Genomic DNA, 18,015 nt, shown 5'->3' on the forward strand with positions numbered 1-18,015 from the left:
TGATACTCTTATATGCATGTTTGATTGCCTCAAATTTTTTGAACCACTATTTGTCTGTGAGAGAAGTAGTGTGTGTCTGAACACTGTGTGTCAGAGAGAAGTAACTGGGTGCATATTCATCCAGGCACTAAAATCCTGCTACCTGAATGGAGAATACTTCCTAAAAAAGTCAAAGAGAATTTGGCCGATCATATGATCCATGCCATGTACTATACCACAGTACTATATTAGCAAGGCTCCAGAGGGCAACTTGAAAAACACCCAGACCAAGTAACAAGTTCTTAAGCCTTGAAATCCTGATCCTCAGGCAAGTACCCTAGAAAACAACAACAGCCTTGCCACTAGCTCAGAAACTGCACTAGTTCTTCATTGCACTGGCAGCATCAAATATTCAGAAGAAGCAAGAAAGGCTGCAGGACTATCCTTCCCTAAGAAATCAGATGACAGACTTTACAACTACTAATCTTGGGTAAAATTTTTGAGACCATTTAAATGACTTAGGAGTTTAAATCATTTTTGAAAGTGGGACTTCAGTGCTTAAGTCAGTTAAGCACTTTTGAACATTTTACCTCTCATCAAGAATTTCAGTATTCCATGACACACCTATAAGCTTGTGGAGTTTCTTTGGGTTTTTTTGAGCACAGGATTCAGTTTTGCACAGTTTGTTGTGTTAACATTCCTTTCTTTTGTATTACAGATATGTTTGTTGAACAAAGCAATTTTATACTAAACGTAATTTATGTTTGAAATACATAGCAGTAACTGGAGTCTTTCAAAAGTCTTCCCTAAGCGGTGTATTTAATATGTAGTAATTAAACTTATTTCCAGCTTGAATAAGTTTTCTATATTCCATGGGAAAGCTGGAAATACCTGATGATTGTTTTAATATTTCCTGCAACAACAACTGTGTTCAGAAAGGGGCCTGGGGATTCTGTAAGGCTTGGATATATCACTGCCTAGTGAAGAGGTTAAAAGAGTTTAATTGTGCCCACAAACCTGAGAGATCAAAGGGCCACGTATATAATGGGAAAGCAAAATGGTTCAGAAATGGAAAGGAAGAGCTAACTGCAATTATTGGGGGAGGGCGGGGAAATCAAACAAAATATACGACAATCATTATTTTAAACTTTTTCCACTCTCACATGCAGATCTATATATAAGTTACCTTTGAGCTCTTAACATATGTAATTTGTTGTCCATACTTTGTAAAACTGCTTTTGTCAGTCTTAAATCTTTAGTCTGAACACTGTTCAGACACTTTACACTAAATGAATCCACACAGCTAAGCAAAAGGAAGACCTCATTGCTCTCACCCATCATCCTAGATGTTCTTCTTTTTGCTACTGGTTAGTCTCTGCAAGTCACATTTTGGATAAATGACAACCATTCTCATATCTGAGTATCCTTTGAAATCCTCCCTCTTGCACAAAAACTCCTGGACTTTTGTTTAAACACGTGGTCTTATTTAACTTATGAACTAGCATTCTTACAGCAATGTGACAAATTGAAATGCCGCTGGTATGATCATAAACACATACATTCTGAATGCATGTCTAATCTAATTTGATGCTTCTGTTATTCCTTCCCTCATTGTGTCTCCTTTTTAACAAAATTCAGTTATACTGAATATTTTAAGACTAATTCATTTCACATTACATTAAATCTCAAAAAGAAAAATTAAAATTTTAAATTCTTCTTAAAGATCTGTCCTTGCTGAATAAGATCCTGAGCTTTTGAATGATATTAAACAGTTTTTATGCAAGTCTTCTGTTACAGAGAATTCAGATTTCTACGTGTTTTTTTTCCTACTCACCACTTTTTTGAAAGTCTACATGCGCATCCTTGTGATGAAGAAGCTCCACATCATAATTGGCAGATGTGTTTGCATGTTGTTCTTCCTTTAAATAAAAAGGAAATTCAAAAAGAATGCTGTTGATTTGTTTTTAAAAGGATTGTTGGTTGTTTTTATAAGTGGAGGAGGATGATACTCTATATTTACCTTTCATTCCCGAAGAAAATAAAACTCTAAGTGCATCAGACAATAAGGGGTTGCAATGTTGAGGAAATGGTTTGCTTTCTGATCTATTTAAAGATGCAATAGCCTGCTTTTTCTTTGAATCTATGATATTCCTATTTATATAAATACCATAAATGTGCACAATGCATAAAGATAAATGACATGTACATGAATTCTAGTTCTTTTTCCTTCCTCTTTTTCCTTTATATAAAGCTTGACAAGGATGTAATATAGAAAAGATACCTAGTATCATCTTACACCCAGAGCTAAACGAAACAGACTGGGAAGCTGTTATTTCCTAACCAACGTCCAGTAATTCTGACTGCTACAGAGCCTGTTGGCAGAGTCACTTTTCATATCTTCTGATAATTTCTTTTTAACCTGAACAAACAAAAGAAACCACTTACAGTAGCAGTTTATCATGTTCTTGCAGTTAATAACTAGAAGCTATTCAATAGTTCTAACTGCAGGCATAAAATTAAACATTGGATGTTTATTAAAAGAAGGACACAGCATCTTTAAACAGCTGCAGCAGATTAGCAAACACCATATAGAATAAATTAGCAAAAACAGAACAGTAACTGTGGGAATTTATTTTGAGTAAATAGTACACAGGAAACCCAACATATTCTATTCCTAAAAAGGACAAAGGCAGGAGGAAGAGGCATACCAGCAGCACACAGGTCATTAAGTTACAAATAAGGTATTTGTGAAACTAAAATAATATATATATCACATTTATACTATGATCCATGTTAAAACTGAAAGTTGTCAAAACAAACTAACGTTAAGTAAACTGATATTTTAACCCACAAAATCCATACATTACTATCAATTATTCATTTTTAAGAAGTGAGCACTGGCTAATATGAACACTTATTTTCCTTTTGTGCATTCTTTAGTTTTGCTAATAAATTGATTTACTGTGTTCCATCCCTTTCAATACCGGTGCTCCTGGTCTGGCAGCAAAATGTAATTGAAGCTGGGGGACTCCTACTTACTAAAGTCCAATTAGAATTTTTAGTTACATTAATTAATTGTCGTCCCAGTGGCAACAAAGATTAATTAATTAAAAAGAAAAATAAATGAAGTAGGGATGAACGTAACTTCTATGGAAAACACATTGAATGTCTTCCATTACTAGAGGCACAAGTAATTTTCCCCTCAGCCTCTTGGTTAAGCAGCTCCACACTAGTTGAAAAACCATTATCCTTTGGTCAGAAACTGTCTATTAGTTACAAACACCTTTATGTTGGGTGGGCATGAAAATGAACAGAGGAAAAAAGACTCACTAAACCACTAAAGTGCACAAGGGTCAAGAATATCTAATGAACACAATTATAAGAGACAAAAGAATCACAGACAAAGTAATTTGAGGTAAACTAGATTATATTTATATAAAAATAATATGAAATGAACTGAAATAACACTTGTATTGCCGAATCGAATTGCTGACATAGCAATACAGCATTTTGTTCTGTGATCCTTTTTTTTTTTTTTTTAAATTTTCCTTCTTGAAATGTACTAACCTGGTCACAGACATTGAATGTGGGCTAATAAAAACAGAAAATATGATATGGAGAGAAAAACAATGTAAAAATTCAATTAAAATAAATATTAAATATTCAAAACAATTTAAAATAAGTGATGCAGCTATTTATCATAAAGCTACAGATACAATCTTACCTTCATAGGGATATTAGTTATCGTGGTTGAAGCCAGATCAAAGTGCTGCTGTACTAAAACATTCAGTTTTGTAGCCAGATGCCGTCCAGCACGGACACTATGTACTTCGCTGGTTAAGACAGGAGAAAGCTTTAAAAAGGGGAGAGAGAGAGAGAGAGAGAGAGAAAGACGGTACAATATCAATGTGTCTTGATTTCACACAACAAAATACAAATCGCTCAAAATTTTAAGCTTAAAAGACTTGCATCACCAAGTTCAATAGAAAATATGATGGTCTTAGAAAGAAAAAGGATATAAACATTGTTTAGTTATCTGAGACGCTGTGACATTATACAAAAGATCTTGGTTTAGTCAGTCGTCATAACTTGGTCAAAGAGTCAGAAACATGCTGAACACCTGAGAGCTGTTAAACTGTGACCCTTCCAGCCAACAAGAGGCAGCCTCAGTGCACAGGACTGGAATCCAAGAACTCTTGGGTCCTAATTTCAGCTCTATCATTAAGGGCCCGAGGTAAGTCTCTGGGCTGGTTCACACTTACTGCGCGATTTGGCAGCAGTCGACGGGCGCTACACAAACTACACAGAGTAGTTTGCGTAACTGATGTTAACTGCTCTGCTTCCCTTCTGCGCGCTGTTCTCACTGCACTGAGCCAACGGGAACAGCGGCTCAGCGCTATGCTATGTGAGGAGGTGGACGTACTCAGTTGATTTCCTGATTGATTGAGCGGGTCTCACTGACCGCTCAATCGATCAAGAAAGATCGATCTGGTGGCGGCAATTGTGCCGCCATCAGTCTGAACATAGCCTTAGTGTCTCCATATCTCAATCTGTCAAGTGAGGACAGTCCTATTTTATCCATCAACCTCACATGTGTGTGTTTCATATACACTTGCATAACATTATGAAGGTCAAGTGCTATTTGTCATGAGTTGATATAACGAGCTGCAAGGAAGTCATGTCTAATTTTCCTAGGCCAGCAGACTAGGTAATAGAGGAAAATCTCAAGATACGGTGAAGGAATAAGAGTGTACTCTGCTTTTCACACCCATTGCATACTTTTTTAACACTCTATACAAGGAGTCTGAAGTTTGTGAAGTACTGACACACACAGTGGGAGGAAAGGTATTATATTTATTTTTACTCCTACAATGAGCCAGAGTTAGATTTTTTCATGTTCAGAACGACAGTTTAAGAACACTGTCAATGCAGATTTTTTTTCACGCTTTCAATGAACCCAACGGCTTCATTTTAATCTGCCCATTTTAAAAGGGCACTGCCAAATTAGAAAGCTTTCTTTAACAAAATATGCCTTTACCTCTGCTACAGCCAGCACCATATGACTATTAAAAGACAGCAGGACTGAAGAACAGCAGAGCACAGAAACACATGCCACTTGGTGCATGTGTGGTTTTTGACCTATGGTCACTATAAATATACAGATTGCCCAATAACATGCACTTGTAAATAAGCAATGTAAATATCAGTGAAGAGAATTTTAACTGAAAATGTCAGTATTATTTATAATACAATTTCTTTCTTTTATGTCATTTCTTTTACTGGTATATGGATAAATGCTACGGAATTTTATCAACTCCTGAGAGACACAGTGAGACTACCTGCAAAATTACCCCTTTGGAAGCAGGTATTTTTTCCATTGACATTTAATTAAAAAGATATAAAGCAGTCCATTTGCCCAGTATAAAATAACATATTGTGCAATACAGTTAGTCAAAGTATTAAAAGGTTGGTTAGAATAATATATATGTAACATTTAACAATATTTATGCTCTGGCAGGCCATTAAGCTCAGCAAAAAAGAAATTTGTGTGGGAAAGTAGAGATTCCTAGTGACCAGCAATGTAGAGACAGTGAAGTGAACCACACCATCTCATGCAGATCTCGTTTTTTCATTGTGCTGTAATCTCCTTCCCACAAATTAAAACTAACTTTAATCTTCCTTTCAAGAGGTCACTAAAGAGCTCAAACTATAAAAACTGTAAGATGAATGGCTTTACTGCAAAGTCAATAGTTGGCAAAAAATTAAAGCATGCTGTAAAAAGGATTACCATAACTACAGCCCTGTGTGGATACAAAATTCGTATCCACATCCAATCCACAATCTACAAAAATGGTCCACTGATAGAAAGCAGATATCTGCAGATTTGCAGGGCTCTAACCATAAATACATGGAGATTGCAAAGAAGGGAAAAAAGGTTATCAGAAACACACACTGAAAATGGCAATATTTCTATATGTCAGCTTCTTCAGAAACTGTCACATACCCCTTCTCCTTTACAGATAGTTTCCCACAGACTGGATACTCAAAACATTATTGCTAATTTTTCAGCATTTATTTGTCTATCTAAGACCACATCTACACTACAGATCTGTCAGTATAATTATGTCACTCAAGGATGTGTATAGTGAACTTACCCCCAATGCAGACAGAGCTTCTCCCATCAACATAGCTGCTGCCTCTCAGGAGGCGATGGGAGACCTCTACCCTGTCGGCGTAGGAGCATCTTCACTTAAATGCTATAATGGTGCAGCTGCACCAATGCAGCATTTTAATTGTAGACCTGCCCTAAGTTGATTTGTGACATTCAGTACAGTGGTACCATTTCTTTAAAGCAATTTAAGCTCCTTACCTCTTTTTTAAGACGATCTGAAACAAGGCTATCTTCACCAACTGGATAGGTGTGGATTAAGACCAATTCACATTTCTGGATCTGCATGAGGCTTAGAAATCAAACGTTCAATTTAGTAGGTCAGCAATGCAGCTATATGCCACATATTTCATGTCAACTCTCTACCATAAGAATAGCTTGATTTCATGGGCCAGTCAGGAGCACCAGAGACATATTCTACTTCTGAATAAGTTTTGTCAGGACATGGTGTTTGTTTATTGCATTTTATAAGCACAGGATGTATAACTGAAAATAGTAAGATTTCCAGCTGAGAGTTTTGTTTGTGTGAAACAACACTGTACTTCTGTGGCACCTTTCATTCAAGTATTAATGGGATAGATCCTCAGCTACAGAAATTGTCATAGCTTCATAGAAGTCAATAAAGCTATGCCAACTGACACAAACTGAGGATCTGCTCTTAAAAGTGTTTTGCAAATATCAATTAATCCCCATTAGATTTGGAAGAGGAAATGGAAATTATTAGCCTGAAAGATGCTGAGCACCCCACACCGGAGTTCCACACAGAAGCAGCCATTATGCAACTTGCCTGAAGTTTGCACAGGAAAACTTTGGCACCTGGAAAAAGAACCCAGATCCTGTACCGCCTATCTTCCCTAGTGTCCAATATAACATGTTTTAGTCACAAGATCATCTTTCTACACTTACATAATATTGAAATAAAAATCTTATTTCCTGAAGGCCCATAGTACCATTTAATATTTATGAAATTGTAAAACTGTAAACAGTGAAATAAAAGTTAGATGTTATGTGATGGATTATATTATTAATATTTAATTGTTTGATAAAAATGCCTACTGCCAAGCAAGGATGGGGCCCCATGAACTATGCATTGCAATGTAATAGACAGTTCCTGCCCCAAAGAGCTCATTGTCTAAATAGACAAGACAGACAGAAGATGGGGAAAAAGGGATTTAACATAACATGGCTTTATTTTTTTCCCCAGTAATTTGTTTCTCAAGTTGACAGAGATACCAGGCCAAAACAAAACAAAAAAACCAAAAAACTCCAAACTATTTGAAAACCAAAAGCAGTTTCCAAACACCGAAGCTTTTGCAGTCTAAAGTAACAGACATGTAAAATTAATTCCATGCTACCACCAATATGCATTGCTTAAAGCATTAAATCACCAACAGTATCAGGAATCCATCAGATACATTATTAGTTACAGAGATGTTTTCCCCAGCAGGGTTAAGCTATCTTCTTTATCCTTTTCTTTTATACATTACTGCTTTAATAGATACCAATCTAAAGAAACACTGCCTTGCGTAGTGTTATGGTATCGGAAAACAAGGATAATATTCAACACCTCAGACTATAGGGTTGTGTTTAGTATCTTTCTCATCTAGTTTCCCTCTTTGTTAAGCCTTCAAATGGCCCATAAGTTCTCAATAAATGGCACCATACAGATCAATATTTCTTAAAAGGTACATCAAAGTGGGTATATGCGGAATAAGAAAAACTGTGCTTATGGACTGAACACTTACTGATCTGAATTAGCTGCAAGTTTGTTATGCTCATGAATAGTTTCCTGGACACAGTCTTCAAGCATTCGAACATGGCTGTCACTGAAGAGGAAAAAAATAAAAAGACATGACCTTAGAAAAAGAGAAAATTAACCCAAATACTTCAGTGAATAACTTATTACTAAAACCTGATATTTATTATTACTTTCAGAGGTCAAGAGGATTTTGAAAAAGCTTTTGTGAATGTATTTGCTTCACTAACATTTTGCTCACTGTTTTGGCATGTAGATGTAGCACAAAGAAGAGCAGATGTCAGTTTAAAAATTCTTCAACAGAAGTATAAACAAGTTCTCTTGATAATATTTGAAAAGTCAAAATATAATTTTAATACACACATCCCTATCCCTTCTCCTAGATCCATGTACAACTAAACAAGTTACAAATCTTATACACCAAAGTCCTAATCTGCAACTTTTTACGTGTCTGTGGAATGTTATGACTGTGAGCAAGAAGTCACAGATAGGTCAAAGGACTTGTTCACACTTGACAATTCATTTGGATTAAAGTACATTGAGAATTTCAAGCACAATAACTATTCAGGATTTTGTAGACTCCCCCCACCCTCCTTATTCATGAATAAGAGTACCTTCTTCAAATTTCACTTAATACATTATGATTTCTGATTAGCTCCCTATGTAGACAAGCTTTAATTCTGTATCAAATTACTAACCTTTCCTAATCCATTAATCCCGGCAGAACTATACTACTACACTCCTTAGCCCACCAACTTCCTCTTTAACCAACTCTCTCCTGGAAACTCCCTACCATTAATGCTCACTTATATGAAGCAGAGAGCTGTTATCTTGCGTGCTTCAGTTGACCTTACTGGTGGAAGACATTAGGAGAGACGTGGTCTGTAAAGTAGCCAAAACTAACTATAAAGGTCGCATGTCAAAATAAAAACATTGAACTACATCTAGAAAGAAAGAAATATATAAGAATCAGAAGACAAAGGATTTAACCTATTTATAAAACCAGCAATTTCCAAAAGCAGCACTGTATACTCCTGCAAACACCTTTTAGCATTAGTAATGCAGATTATTCTTCCTCTGTTTCCAACACGCTCTGCATTTTCCATTAGCATGGTTCGGGCTTCATGCTGGTATTCTGTGATTTTGCAAAGTGTTTCTACTGCTGCAACCAAACCATGTAGTATGCTGCAGCACTCTGGGTCTGCGCGAGGATTAGGTGGTCCAACAGCTGCTAGAGCTGCCATTAACTGGTTAAAAAGAAAAAAAGTTTTGTTGTAAAGTTATGATCTTTGCTACAGTAGACCCTCAGAGTTATGAACACCTTGGGAATTGTTCGTAACTCTGAACAAACGTGGTTGTTCTTTCAAAAGCTTGCAACTGAACATAGACTTAATACAGCTTTGAAACTTTACTCAGTAGAAGAAAAACGCTGCTTTAAACATCTTAATTTAAATTAAACAAAACACAGAAACTGTTTCCTTACCTTGTCAAATGTTTAAAAAAAATTTTTTTTTTTAAAGTAGTTTACATTTAACAGTACTGTGCTGTATTTGCTCTGGGGTCTCTGCTGCTGCCTGATTGTGTATTTCCGGTTCCAAATGAGATTCATGATTGATTGGTGAGTTTGTAACCTTGGTGTGGGTAACTCTGAGATTCAACTGTATTACAGTTAAATTGATCTGTTACCAGAAGTCATTAGTTACAACTGATTCTCTATACAAATTAACATTGTCAGGGGAGAAAAATAGAGCACTACTCAACTGACACGGATCTATAACCAACCTGCTGGACTAAATATTTAGCCCTGAACTCTCTTTAGCAGTAGATTTATTAGTTGGCAACACTTTCAGAAAGCACACTAACGAAGAATACATTTATGTTAAATATATCGGAAGAGCCAGTAGCTACTGTCAGATTTAAAGTAGATGAAATTCAATATTGATAAGTGCAAAGTAATACACACTGGAAAAAATACTCCCAACTACACATACAAAATGATGGGGTCTAAATTAGCTGTAACCACTCAAGATAGATCTTGGAGTCATTATGGATAGTTTTCTGAAAACTTGTGCTCTATGTGCAGCAGCAGTCCAAAAAGCTAACAATGTTAGGAACCATTAGGAATGGGAGAGAAAATATCACACGGTCACTACATAAATCCACAGCATGCCCAATCCTAGAATACTGCATTCAGTTCTGGTCACCCCATCTCAAAAAAGGTATAGTAGAATTGAAAAAGGTGCAAAGAAGAGCAACAAAAATTACTAGGAATATGGAATAGCTTCCATATGAGCAAAGACTAAAAAGGTTGGGACTGTGCACCTTACAAAAGAGACAACTGAGGGGGGATACAATAGAGTTCTAAAATAATAAATGGTATGGAGAAAATAAGTGTTATTTATCCCCTCACGTAACACAAGAATTAGGGATCACCCAATGAAATTAATAGGCAAGAGGTTCAAAACAAACATATGGAAATACTTCTTCACACAACGCACAGTTCATTTCTGGAACTTGTTGCCATGGGATGTTGTGAAGGCCAAAAATATAAGTGGGCTCAAAAAAAAAATTAGACAAGTTGCTGGAGGATAGGGCCATCAATGGCTATTAGCCAAGACAGTCAGAGACACAACCTCGTGATCCGAGTGTGCCTAAATATCCAACTGCCAGAAGGAACTGTCATTCCTTCTGAAGCATCTGGCACTGGCCACTGCCAGAACAGAGGATACGGGGCTAGATGGATCATTGGCCAGACTCAGTACAGCTGTTCTTATGCTCCTAAGCTTGCACAACCATTTCCATTATCTTCATTTATCACACATTCCTAGCTTTCTGAAAACATCTTTTAGGCTGAAAATTATACTTCTCCATACTGACATTTCATTAATACAAGTAGGCCAAAGAGAGGCTCATCTGAATGATGCTTATGATGTAGGTCCTCACGAGGATGTTCTTGATAGTTCTTTCTTACAAAGACTATGATCAGTTGCTGTTTCTAACGGTAAAATTAGGCCTTTGATATTTTACTTTAGATGTTAGATTAGAGCAGCCTGGGAAACAGGAAATTGTTTTAGCCCAAACTGGGACCAAAATCAAACAAAATTTTTCATGGAACTGAGAATCTGTTTTATTTTGCTTTGGAAACATCAAAATGTTCATCTCCAGGGGAACATTTTGGTGATTCTAAAATGAAATGTGATCTCCTGAATCCCAGGCTCCCTGAAAGCTTTGAGGCAGCCTGCCCAGCAGGCTAAACTAGGAGCCTGGAAGCCTTGGTCCCAAGACAGCCCACTAGACAGGCTGATCAGGAGCCAGGAAGCCCTGTGAGACCCAGCTCCGGGAGGGAATAAGCTTGCAGGAAACCAGCTTAATTTGCAGATTTACAACAGAATTCTGACAGAATCAACATGTTTCTGCAGATCTATCAAAATTAGTATTTTCCAATGGAAAACTGTTCCATCAGAAAATTTCCAACTAGCTCTAGTCAAAATGCAAACAGCGTATGTGATGGGCACCTATTAGGACTTCTCCTCCCCGTGCCTAAGGTCTCAGCACTCCCTCCCCCACTTTCTCAGACTGGGCTACCTACAAGACTTAGTCCTCCAGAGGCTTAGAAGGACCAGCAGGAGACACTGACCAATTGGGAGCCAGCAAGCTAGTTAAGACAGCTTGCCTTCTTCTGCTTAGGGAAGAGGTAGGTAAGACTGGGAAAGAGAAGTTGTTCCTTGGTGCTCTCTATTAGAACCCCAGAGCCGGGTAAAAGCCTTGCTTTCAAGTGTTGCAAGTAAGTGCTTGTCTTGGCTTGGACAGACAAATTTTGAGTTTGTTATTTTTATTTAACTGTTTAGAGACTGACCCTGAGCTTACAGCATAGATCTCCCTGCTCCAAGCAGGTGGCCACAACTTACAGACCAAGGCAGAGAGCACCTATAGTACCATGCTTAGTCCCACAGGGGGTACTACGGAGCAGACCTACCTGTGATGGAATACCTTTTAATTTTGTCTTCAAACAAACAAAAATAAAAGTAATTTATATTCCCATTGTGTTTCAGTGAAATTCTTTATAAGATTATTTTGGAACTTGTTGCAATAAAAAGAATTTTATTGCTCTTGTCTATTTGCCTTTGTTATAGTTACATGAGTGATTTTAAAAAAATGAAGAATAAATAAAAACACAAGTGAGTCTAAAAGAGTAGCTAGTTTCATCTAGAGTTGCAAGAATGTGCAAATAAAATTTACAGAAAGAAAAAAGCTGTTGTCACTATTTAAAATATTATCTTAAGATGAAAAGAAACTAAACACACACACAAAATCTTATTCTGTGAGAAACATACAATCTTCAAAATTCAGAATTCTTCCTTCAAACAAATGAGTCAATTTAACACTTTCCAATTATTTTCAGACAAAATACCAAAATTAAGGTGCGTCTTATACATGGGAGCGTCTTATACATGGGGAAATACGGTATACAATACAAAAAACTAAAACACTGATGTCACATCATAATAAAGTTTTACCTACTGAATATACTAAATCATATTCTTTCAATACAATTAATTTAAGCTAGCCTCACAAAATGAATAGAAGCATCAAGTAATCACACATACCTCCTGCAAGTTTTGGTCTTCTTGGGTCCAGGAATTTAAGATATGAGCCCCAGAATCACTTACAATGAAATTCACCTAAAAGGTTACAAAGGAAATTTTAAGGTCACAGTAATGTATTCTTTCTTCTTATAGTATAATTCTCACATGCCCATAAAAGGCCACACTGCCATAGTATTATCGTTATAAGTCACTCAAACCTAATTTCATTTCTACATCAAAATAAGGTAATAATTTACAGGTACCCATAGGTTATAACTATTGTGCTAAATCCAGACTGTAACGTCTCCTTTTTATTTTACAGAGATCAAGCATTTAGAAGTGGTGTGATGACAAGTCTAAGGGGGGGAAAAAAGTTCAGATATATTTAATTATCTTTTTAGAAAGTCATTGTTAACACTGGTGAAAAGTTCCAGAGGGTTAGCCGTGTTAGTCTACATACAGCAAAAACAACTAGAGTCCTGTAGCACTTTAACACTGCAGTTACCATTTTAAGACTAACAGAAGAAAAGGTGGAGCAATTCCCTTAGTATCTTAGTTACATTTTCATTAGCAACAGTTATCAATGAGGAGAGATGTATTTTTTCTGGTTTTAATTAAACAGCACATAATCAGTGAGCAGAATCTGCCATCAAAGGGATCATTGAAGTAAATACCCTAGTGAGATCTGAAGATCCTTTGTAGTGATCTAATCTTTCATGATCGTAAAGTTAAGGCTCAAAGAATTTAAGCATGTACTTACGTCCCATTGACTTCATTGTAATCTCCATCATGGGACTTGAGTACATGCTTAAATGCTTTGCTGAATTGGGGCCTTAGAGAAGTTACAATTTTCTCTTAATAGCAGCACTGCCACTCCAGTGCAGAAAGCCACAAAATAATTCAATATATTTAGCACAGAAAGGAGTGTAACAATTTTATTACAACAACAGCTAGAAGGGTTACAAATGTGGCAAATGGCAAATCTGGCATTTTAAGTCTTGTAATTAATTGTGAAGTATTAACTAAGAGGCACAGTGCTTACTCTACAAAACAAAAAGGATAAAAAAATTGTACTCTGTATGCCTGCTGAAATTAAATTTGTTAGTCTTTAAAGTACCACAGAACTCCCGTTGTTTGTTGTCATTAATCTTTCACTTTTAATTTATATTTTATTAACTTACTTTAATTTTATTTTTCTTACAAATATAAACTGCCCATGTTATGTTAAAAAAAGTTAATCTTTCTATTTATAGTTTTTAAAGTAACTTATCCTTGATTGCAATTCACAGTTCCTTTTCTCTTCAACAGTGATCCTCTTTCATTTATATGCCAAAGTTCGGACACTTTAAAAAAAATTGTTTAAGAATTTATTAAATATACTACCAAGATACAAATGAGTCATGCTGGGTCCAGAGGATTATGGCAGCTGGATGTGATGCTAACCATAAACCAAGGAGCACTCAAGATTTCTGATCTCCAGGTTAGTGAAGAAAAAAGAATTGTGAATCACAGAAATGACTGGTTTGGTCTGAAAGGAATGGAGAGGTCCCAAATAGTCTGCTTTTCTTCTGGCAGGTAAGTGATGCACTATGTACTCCCTAGTTTTGTCCAGAAGGTATCAGCTTAACTCTAAAATCAATTAAATGAGTTTGTGAGAACAAAAAGGCCTGCTCCAATTCTGTGTTTTTTTGTACTTTGTATTATTCAAAAAGACTCTGAATGGAAGTTTACTTTCTTTGCTTGACATATTTTTTAACGCCACCTACCTTGAAATGAGAAGTGGAAGCATTATGCAAATACCTCCATATTTACTATAATTTTTACCATTACATGCTCTTTGAAGATTAACTTCTAACAGCAATATAAGGGGATCATAGTACATTATCAATCCTTCAGCAAGACTGCATTTTCCTTTCCAGCAGTGGAAAACCAGCATTATGGAAAGCAAGGCTAAAGCATCGAGCCACAGAGAACTGTCTCCTAGAATACCAATCAATCCTGCGCACAAACTAGACTTAGAAGGGCAGCACATTTACTGCCATTTCAACAACAGAGTCAGGTATACCCTAACAAATGCCAATGTGGCTAATTATTCTATTACTCTGCCTTGCTTTAATAGTTACCCCATTACGTAGTACACCTATACTCAGTTGTAGACATCTACGTGACTAATTATGTGCATGACTAAATAAAACAGGAAAGTGCGTTTCTCCTCTAAGATGACATTTTCCTAATAATACCAAGTATTTTATATTTTTCTTATTCTTTCATCAAATTTTACAGACGTTAAATCCATGTCTATGTAGAGTCAAAATCTGGTTTATATAAAACTGAGGTTTTGTAAAACCTGAGATAAATTTAAAGACCATGAAATCATCTCTTTTTATTTTAAATAATAATAATTATAGTTGGTATGGATTTAAACACTCAACCAAAGAGTTTGCAATCAAAGCAATGAAACAGAATGGATAACCAGAAAGTGAAAATGCCCATAAACTAAAATGAAACTGACTATTTTCATTGTTCAACTGAGTGGAAAGGGTAAGTCAGCAGCTTAAATAAATAGTGAAAAAATCTATTTTTAAAATTCCCAGTTTTTATAATGGAAGGACACCTGGCTTTTCAATCTGACAGCATCTAAAAATAATTTTAAAAGAGCACACATTAAAATGAAAATCTCTGCTATGAGGGACTATAAGCAGTACTTTCAGAAGCACTTACCAGTTTTTTGAAAGGAAAAATATCATACATTATTCTACAGTATTCCATAGATGATTCCACTGAACAGGTCCATAGTGATTTTGAGATGGGTGCCAGAGGTATGATTCCTTGGGTCCGATTCTTTACTAACATATCAAACTCAACATGTTGTCTACAGGATTCTGCCATATACGGGCAGTGATCCACAACAAAAACAGTTTTATGGGACTCAGAGAAAATTCTCATTTTCCTCCTGAAATGAATAAATCCTGAAATTAGACAAAAACTTACAAACCAACAAGAGAAGACCATTATATGAACTGCACAATAATGTTGTAATTAAGCACTTTAACAGGATATTTGAGCCTCTGAAGATGTTTAGTGTTATTTTATTTAAGTTTGCCCTACAAATATTAAACTTTATAAGAGAGCTGCTCTTGGTGAGATTTTAGTTAAAGATGCACAAACATTTCCACGACAAATATGTTTTGCACTGATTGTTTGCCTTAGTCATGGTTGGTGTTTAAAAAGAAAATCCTTCTGAACTAAAAACTACTAATACATAATCTCTGTCCAGGAAGAAACTAATTTCCCCAGAAAGAGGAAAAAAAAATTGAGGTAAATGTGGTAGAGAAAGCAAATTATAAATAGATATTTCTTTTTTGCAGTTCTTACTCACAGAAGGATTAAAAATGAAATTAGTTAGCAGTCGGTTTCTTTGCTTGTTTTAAAAAAATACCTTAAAATATGATTTCTGAAAATAATGAATTAAGCGTGGTCAGCAATTTTTCAGCAGCCAAAGTAGTTCATTGCAATGCCATGAAGAAGAGCTATGTAGCTCAAAAGCTGGTCTCTTTCACCAACAGAAGTTGGTCCAATAAAAAGACATGATCTTACCCACCTTGTTTGTCTAAAGTAGTTCATGATATTTGTAGGAACGGCCCCCAGTGCACATAGCAAGGCAAATTCAGTCAATCAAATTTAACTTGCTCAATACAAGATTTTCACACTGGAAATTATGCTAACTTCTGTTAGCTATATCAACTCTTAAAAAAACCACTCATGAGTATGGTTTTTTGTTTTTTTTTAAATCTCTTATAGTAATCTCACGACAGTTTTTAAACAACAGAAACTTCTTTTCCAGTTTGTTAGTTTGTGCATTTGGTAGCATTTGTGGATTGTCAATTTCTCTTCCACTTCTGCAGACAGAGTTTTCCCTTTTGTTTGTATGGAACTTTCACACAGCAAGAGGAAAGAAAAGCATTTTAAATAATAGGAAAATATAATTGCAAAGTTAAAAACTGGCACGGAAATTTGGAGGCACAAATCTACTACTAGAGACCACTTTAAACTCATTATTTGAAGTTGACAAGATTTTAAGTTAACTGTGTCCTTTTAAAATTGTCATGCACCAAAATGTTGTTTCCTTGTTCAACATAGAGAACTATTTAAAACACATTGCTAGCAGAAACCCTACTATAGTTTCTCCATCCACAGCATCAAGATTTTAGGAGTTTCTGAACACAGATAAGACAGCATTTGTAACCAGGTTGAATGTGGATGCAAACCATGTTATAGCTGTGCCTCCAAATAAATTTTAAACATTAAAAGAAACATAATTGTCTGAAGTTGCTATTCTGTAAGTAAAATAAAGGAATTCAGTCCCAGACTATGAACTTTTAAGACTAACAAGGTTTTTATCTGCCCTTCAATACTGATATTTTTCAGAACCTCCTACTACGAACCATTCCAAATGAGCTAAAAGGATTCTTGATTGTTGCTGACAAGATAGGAGAAGAAGTCTTTTAAAAACTGACAAAGTTCTGAATTCAATTGTTCAGTCCCCTGTCATTTTACTTCCACAGTTCTTACACCATTTGGATGTGACACAATCTCTTTCACAAACAGATTTAAGGTAGAAATCAGAATGTTAAACTTTTAAGTGCCAGAGGAGAAGGAACTGAAGATTATGTTCCGTCAACCATGCCTCTTTATATTCTGGGCTCAACCTATGATCTTTGTATTTGGGTGTAAGTCATGCAGTGGTTCTTAACCTTTCCATACTACTGTACCCCTTTTAGAAGTCTGATTTGTCTTGCATACCCTAAGTTTCACCTCACTTAAAAACTATTTGCTTACAAAATCAGACAAAAATACAAAAAAGTGTCACAGCACACAATTACTGAAAAATTGCTTACTTACTTTCTCATTTTGTCTGTATGAAATTTTAGTTTGTACTTACTTCACTAGTGCCTTTTATGTAACCTGTTATAAAACTAGACAGATATCTAGATGAATTGATATACCCCGTGGGAGACCTCCATACACCTGGTTGAGAACCACTGTCATAGTGAATTCAACATTTATGGCTTAAAAATATGAACTAGCCAATTTACATACTTATCAGATGCACTTCCTGCCTTACAGAAAATTTTGTATTCCAGTATACCAAGCTTCACTAACAGTTTGCAAATCCAACCTTACTTATAACTAGTTCCACCCTCTATCCATGTCACACTCCAATTAATCCTTCCAATCCCCTTCCCCTCTAGCCTTCTAACTTATAGTGCTTTCCTAAGAGGTATAACAGGAACCTCGAGATTCTTATTGTTTCCCTATTTAAAACACAAAAAGTTTTCATTCACAGAGTGAAATTAGACTCTAATATTTCCAGTATTAAAATTTTTCAAAATGTGTTTATGTAAATACTTCAGAATGACAAGGTAGGCAAGGTAATATCTTTTATGGGCTCAACTTCTGTTGATGCAAGTGACAAGCTTTTGAACTTACACAGAGCTCTCTTGCCAGACCTGATGCTTGTCTCT

General features: G+C 35.8%; 1 protein-coding gene across 4 annotated transcripts in view; it reads right to left on the reverse strand.

The window, feature by feature from the left end:
• The window catches only part of INTS13 (integrator complex subunit 13), a 34,082-nt gene that overhangs the window by 15,117 nt on the left and 950 nt on the right, over positions 1-18,015 (reverse strand). For 2 of the 4 annotated variants that reach the window (XR_010921946.1, XM_067559274.1), the window contains exons 1-7: positions 15,212-15,750; positions 12,512-12,586; positions 8,949-9,151; positions 7,894-7,974; positions 6,350-6,440; positions 3,704-3,832; positions 1,814-1,898 (exon numbers count right to left, since the gene is read on the reverse strand). Coding sequence is in view for 3 of the 4 variants with exons in the window: in XM_067559274.1 (XP_067415375.1) it covers positions 1,814-1,898; positions 3,704-3,832; positions 6,350-6,440; positions 7,894-7,974; positions 8,949-9,151; positions 12,512-12,586; positions 15,212-15,502 (955 nt within the window). In the remaining variant the exon portion in view is untranslated. Of the gene's footprint in view, positions 1-1,813; positions 1,899-3,703; positions 3,833-6,349; positions 6,441-7,893; positions 7,975-8,948; positions 9,152-12,511; positions 12,587-15,211; positions 15,751-18,015 lie in introns of those variants that run through there. The other 2 variants (XM_067559276.1, XM_067559275.1) reach the window with 1 other exon arrangement.

The sequence above is a fragment of the Emydura macquarii genome, unplaced genomic scaffold (assembly GCF_026122565.2).
Source record: "Emydura macquarii macquarii isolate MOO-44397 ecotype Brisbane River unplaced genomic scaffold, CSIRO-AGI_Emac_v2 contig_2205, whole genome shotgun sequence".
NCBI lineage: Eukaryota > Metazoa > Chordata > Testudines > Chelidae > Emydura > Emydura macquarii.